The sequence below is a fragment of the Propithecus coquereli genome, unplaced genomic scaffold (assembly GCF_000956105.1).
Source record: "Propithecus coquereli isolate 6110/MARCELLA unplaced genomic scaffold, Pcoq_1.0 Scaffold113, whole genome shotgun sequence".
Taxonomy (NCBI): Eukaryota; Metazoa; Chordata; class Mammalia; order Primates; family Indriidae; genus Propithecus; species Propithecus coquereli.
The window spans coordinates 5,414,076-5,420,088 of record NW_012135303.1 but is presented as its reverse complement, the minus strand read 5'-3'; the positions used below and the strand labels follow the sequence as shown (position 1 = coordinate 5,420,088).

The 6,013-nt window shown below is 33.1% G+C and overlaps 1 protein-coding gene across 1 annotated transcript in view; it reads left to right on the top strand.

Moving 5' to 3' along the window:
* Positions 1–3,797, top strand: part of LOC105819368 (chromosome unknown open reading frame, human C2orf69) — a 20,310-nt gene extending 16,513 nt beyond the window's left edge. Inside the window, exon 2 of the mRNA XM_012655583.1 lies at positions 614–3,797. Within this exon, the coding sequence (XP_012511037.1) occupies positions 614–1,438 (825 nt within the window). The 3' untranslated portion in view covers positions 1,439–3,797. The remainder of the gene's footprint in view (positions 1–613) is intronic.
* The last annotated feature ends 2,216 nt before the right edge of the window (positions 3,798–6,013 follow it).

The window sequence follows — 6,013 nt, the reverse complement described above, 5'->3', positions numbered from 1 at the left end:
TAGTTTATATCACCAATCTTAAGTTATGAATATTCTTTGACCTATTAATAGTTTTTCCATGTCTAGGAATTTACATTTAAGGATATAATCACAGATATGTACAAAGACTTTAATGTTCATTGCAGCTTTGTTGTAATACCAAAATTGAAATCATACATACTGTTCAGGTTGCTAGAGGAATCCAAAGAGGGATGGTTGCAGTATGGCAGCTTAGGGAAATATTTTAAAATTCTGTTACTCAAAAAGCCTGATGACCCCAATTTATATTTTTAGTTGATGTGTTAGGAAAATTGATCATGTAGATACTAAATAAAATTTATTAAACATGCTAATAATCCTTCTAAATTGCTTTATTTTTAAAATTCTTACTGTTCTATGTAGGAATATTTTATTTTCCTGTCTCTTGATGCATTTGAGGCTTAAACTGAAAAAGTGATTTGTTCAAAATCTTCTAACAGGAAAGTAATGACGTTTAGTTTTCATTTCTAGTACATTAACCATAGGTCATTGTAACATCCTAACTTCAACTACAGTAAAAATGGGAAACTATTTTGTAGAAATAGTTTTATGTAAATATGTATTTAATGCTTATTTCATCTTTCTTACCTTTCAGAATTACCATGAAATTATGACTCGTCATCCTGAGAATTATCAGTGGGAAAACTGGAGTCTAGAAAATGTTGCCACCATTTTAGCCCACCGGTTCCCCAATAGTTATATTTGGGTGATAAAGTGTTCTCGAATGCATTTGCACAAATTCAGCTGCTATGACAATTTTGTGAAAAGCAACATGTTTGGTGCTCCAGAACACAGTAATGACTTTGGGGCTTTTAAACATCTTTATATGTTATTAGTTAATGCTTTTAACTTAAGTCAGAATAGTTTATCAAAGAAAAATATGAATGTTTGGAATAAGGACTCCACAGCATCTAATTGTAGATCCAATTCTTCTCATACTACAAATGGTTGCCAGGGAGAAAAAGAGAGGACCTGTGAAAAATTTGATGAGCCTGCCACGAGATTTTATCCACCATCACTAAATGGTGCGTCTTTTACTTTGATTGGATTCAGTAAAGGTTGTGTTGTTTTGAATCAGTTGCTTTTTGAATTGAAAGAAGCCAAGAAAGACAAGAACATAGATGGTTTTATCAAAAGCATAAGAACAATGTACTGGCTGGATGGTGGTCATTCTGGAGGAAGCAATACTTGGGTTACTTATCCAGAAGTCTTAAAAGAATTTGCCCAAACAGGGATTATTGTTCATACTCATGTAACACCTTATCAAGTACGTGATCCAATGAGATCTTGGATTGGAAAGGAGCACAAGAAATTTGTTCAGATACTTGGGGATTTTGGTATGCAGGTGACTAGCCAAATTCATTTTACAAAGGAAGCTCCTTCCATAGAGAATCACTTCAGGGTTCATGAAGTGTTTTGAAACTACAAGAATATTAATGTATTAATTGTTCAGTGGAAGAACATAAGTATTTTGAACGTTATAAATTCAAGTAATGAGATGTAATTTATAGATGCATTGTCAGTTTTTGGGGTATGGGAGAGGCACACATTCCTAAATTATGAGTGTAATGTGCAGTGGTATTCCTTGCTTGTGAATATGAACAGTTTTTAATTTGGATTGGGTTAGAATTAGTTAATTTGAAATCTAACAAGGCGGTTTGTGATAATCCAATGAGGAGAGAGAAAATCCTTAAAAATGAAAGTTATAAACAGCTCTTATAAAAGGTAACTAAAATTGTTATTGTTGGAAGTAGTTGGTTTTCTGAGTAATGTTTTAAACTAATTTTGATGCCATTTTAACAATAGTTGTTTGGGCACTCAAAACTTGAATGGAAACACTTCATTTTTCTTTAAAGCGAAAACACGTTTGCCATCTTTTTGGAATAACTGTACCCTGCCTCTTGTGTTGCATAAACTTAGGACACATTCTTTAACGTGCCACTGAGTATTTTTTTCTTGAGAGTCAAAATATATTTGTTTACAAATGTTCAAAAATGTGCAATAGTGTAAAGCTGGTTTTTAAAAACATCATAGCTGGTGCAGTAGCATGCACCTTTAGTCCCAGCTACTTGGGAAGCTGAAGCAAGAGGATTGCTTGAGCTAAGGCTGTAGTGCACTATGATTGTGCCTGTGAATAGCCACTACACTCCAGCCTGGACAACATAGTGAGACCCCCCCATCTCTTAAAAAAATTACACTTAAGCATTGTGGCATAATTTTTGACAGTTTTTAATTGATTATTTTGGATAAGACATTTTGGGGTTCTTAAATCTTGGCCCCAAAAAAACCAGTTGTTTTGGAAAGTTGGTTTAAATTGAGCATAATTATGTATATTGGATAAAAATGTACTATAGAGAAAATTTCAAATTTTTCATTATGTCAAGTCAGTCTTTTGAAAGGTATCAACTCAGGTAAAATAAATATATATGTTCTATTTGTTAGTGCTCTATTGAAAAGGAAACAGATTCATAGATCTAAATCAATGTTTCTCCAGAAGCATGATTTTGTCTGCCAAAAGAAAATAGCTCTCTTTGGCCAAAATGCAAAATTATATTGCTATAAGAAAAGTTACAAGGGAAAGTTTGAAGACACAAATGATTTAATTTTGGCTCAAAAACTGAATTTGCTTAACACTGCTACATAATTTGGGTGAAGTTTCCTTCTGCCCATTTTTCATGACCTACATAAATACATTTTGAGAAACCAAGATCTAATGAATGTCAACCAACATTGAAACATAGTTGTGTGATTACAATAAAAGGTGAGTGGTCACTTTATTAATAATTAACTTTTGCAGGTCATGAAATAAGCAGAGAAACAACATGCTGCTTTAGGACTGAAAAAAAATAAGACACTGAAGCTTAATATTTTAATGACCCAGTAGACCTAAATTTATAAAACCACATAAAATAAAAATGTTAATTTCTTGGTTTCTTCCCAGAATTATATTTTAATGACTCTATAAATACATTCCAAATACTCAGAGATTCATGAGAAAGGATTCTTACTTAGAATAACATCCCTTTTTGGTATTTTAACACTTAATTCTATAAACCACAAAGCAGTATCTCTAAATGGTTTTTTTTTTTTTTTTAGACAAAGTAGTTTTATATTGCTTCATTTTCTTTAAATACCTGTTGTTTCTTTTGAGACCAAAAATTCCCCTCAGGGAAACCAAGACAGCCTGATTCTAACATTTTGCATATTACCTTGCCTTTAAGCACTATGATTGGATGGCTTTTTTCAATTTGTTTAATAATCCTTGGTTAAATTCACATGTAGCTAATGTAAAATAGCTGAGTTACTGAATGCTGTACCGAGGGGGGAAAGAAAAGGCATTTATTTTCACAGGATTAACTGAAATGGAAAAGTAGGACTTTTAGCAGAAGAATTCATTAAAAAAAAAAAAAATCAGAGTTCTTTAGCTATCCAGTCTTGTGAATGCTTAATTATAATTGTTATATGCCAAATAGATGTTAAAGAATAACTCACTGGGCACGTAGAACTGCCATCGGAGCAAAATGAGACAATGTTGAAAAGTAAAAATATTTTCTGGAATGAAAATATATTCAAGTTGATCCATATTCAGATGTTTTCTGTTTAATACTTCAAATTGGTCCTTTCTCCACATTTGTTTAAAACTGTTATTGTAAATGTTGTGCATCCTTTTGGAGTGTGCCTTTGTCATGAGTCAATTGAGAAACATAGTCCTACAAATAATAAAGTTATTACCACCACAGCATAAAAGTATAATTGTATTAAAGTTAATAATCTACAGAGTTTGTTTGGATGTGCTTTGTATTTATTAACATTGTTAAAACTTCAGATCATTATTTGAAAAGAAGCTATTTCTTTCCATCTTGCCCGTTTGGGTTTGTATACAGTACGTCCTCACTTAACATCATTAGTAGGTTCTTAGAAACTGCAACCTTAAGCAAAATGATGTATAATGAAAACAGTTTGTTTCTTGTCAGTATTATAACTAAACAACAGTGAATGAAATTATGTTATTCAAGGACTTGTCTTTTTGCTTTAAGTCACAGTTTCCAGGAACCTGTTGATGTTAAGTGAGGACTTAGTGTATCTCTTTTCATTAACCTCCGTATTTTTCAAGTGAGCAACTCAGAATTTTTCTTTAAAAATACATCTCTCTTCCCTTTTAAATTGCCCAATAAAAAATTTGTATTATATCCATTTCTTCTGTTGGATTTCCTAGAGAATAAAATCTCTTTAACAAGTAAGTTCTTCCTTTTCTATGCTAATCATCTCAGGTATTCCTTTAGCTCCATAAGAGACTTGTTTAGAATATGATGTGATCTATTTTTTGTTTCATTCATGTAATATCTAAACACCCACCAAGGGTAAGAAGGGTCTAGGCAATGAGGATATAGGACAGACAAAAAGACCCAGCATGTTAGTATGGAAATGTGTAACACACTAAAGCTTAAGAGGTAAAATCTGAAACAAAAGGTAGTACTCATAAAAGAGCTATTCTGTTTTATTTCAGAGGGCCTTTAAGAGGAACATACACTAGAGGATAAGATCTAGACTAGACCTCACCCATAAACTCTTTGCTCTTTACAAAGGCAGAGAGATCCAGCAGCTCTTACACCAATTAATGGTAAAGACAGGCACAGTCACTTAGGATTGTCATTTTAGTATCCCAATTAATGAACTTAAAGAGAATACTACTTAGGTATATTTAAGACACCCAAACACTCATGGCTTGTATGCTTGAAACAAGACTAAGGTAACTCTGGAGATGTGTGGATGACTGCCAGTCTATGTTAGTTCCTCCTGACTACATCTATTTTTTAACACTAGGGAAAAAGAGTCACAGCAGCACAGTTCTAATTCCATCCAGACCTACCTTCCAGCTTCCTGCCTTTTTTTTTTTTTTTTTTGTCAACTCCTTAGATTCAGCTTTGATGTCTGTTGGCAGCTGTTTATAGGTGATAGAAAAGCCTCGTTACTAAGGTTCTTTCCAAATGTTCACATAGCTGCTGTTCAAAAGGATGAAGGATACAAATTAAGTCTTGTTGACTTTGTTTCCCTTGTTTTGATATTTCATGAAAGTGGAGGTTTGAAATTAATTACTGAATAAATAGAATTCCAGTGTACTCATGTATCACAAGAAATGCTTTTAATGTTCATGAAAAGCTAATAATTCTATACATAGTATTTTAAAAAATATTTTGGAAGGATAAGATGAACAAAAATTCAGATACTACAGAACTGCAGAGTCCAATCTGCCCACCTAGTTGTTCAGCCTGTTTTCAAAGGCAACCACTGTTACTGGTTTCTTGTGCATCCATGCGGTGATAATTCTATGCATATGCAAATGTTTATATACAGTATACCTTCTGTTACACCATGGCAGCATAGATTCAAACCTTTCTTCTGTGAAATTACATTGGAAAAATTTCATGCCTGTACATACGCTTCTGCCTCATTCTTTGACTGCATAGTATTCCATTTTTTGTATTACACTCTGCTTTCTATCTGTTCATCATTAGTTTTAGTTTGAATCTTATCTATGTATTAACAGCAAGCAGTGCAGTGAGAAGTTTTGTTGGCAGAGGAAAAAGATTCCTTTGTGCTTCAGGTCAAGCCCCCAAACCTTAGCCAAAGAAAAGCTATGTAATCTATTCAGAAGTATTTGAGGTATGCAGCACATAAGGGAGAAAGAATGGAGAACTAATGATCTGGTCACCACAACTGTAACCCCAGTTTCTATCACCCACAGCTGTGTGAGCCCAGACACTCACTTAAGCAATCTGGGTTGAATAGATGGTTTCTAAAATCCCTTCTAGTGGGGGAAAAAAAAAACAACTCTAAGATTTGGAATTCCTGAGAAGTTGCCACTAACATATACTGCATAATATTTTATACATTAAAAATAAACATCTCATTTGGTCTTAACCCAGTAGGCAAAAAAGATTAAAATATTTTGTATCTAAAATACATAGACCCTAATGTTAAAAATTATGACCAG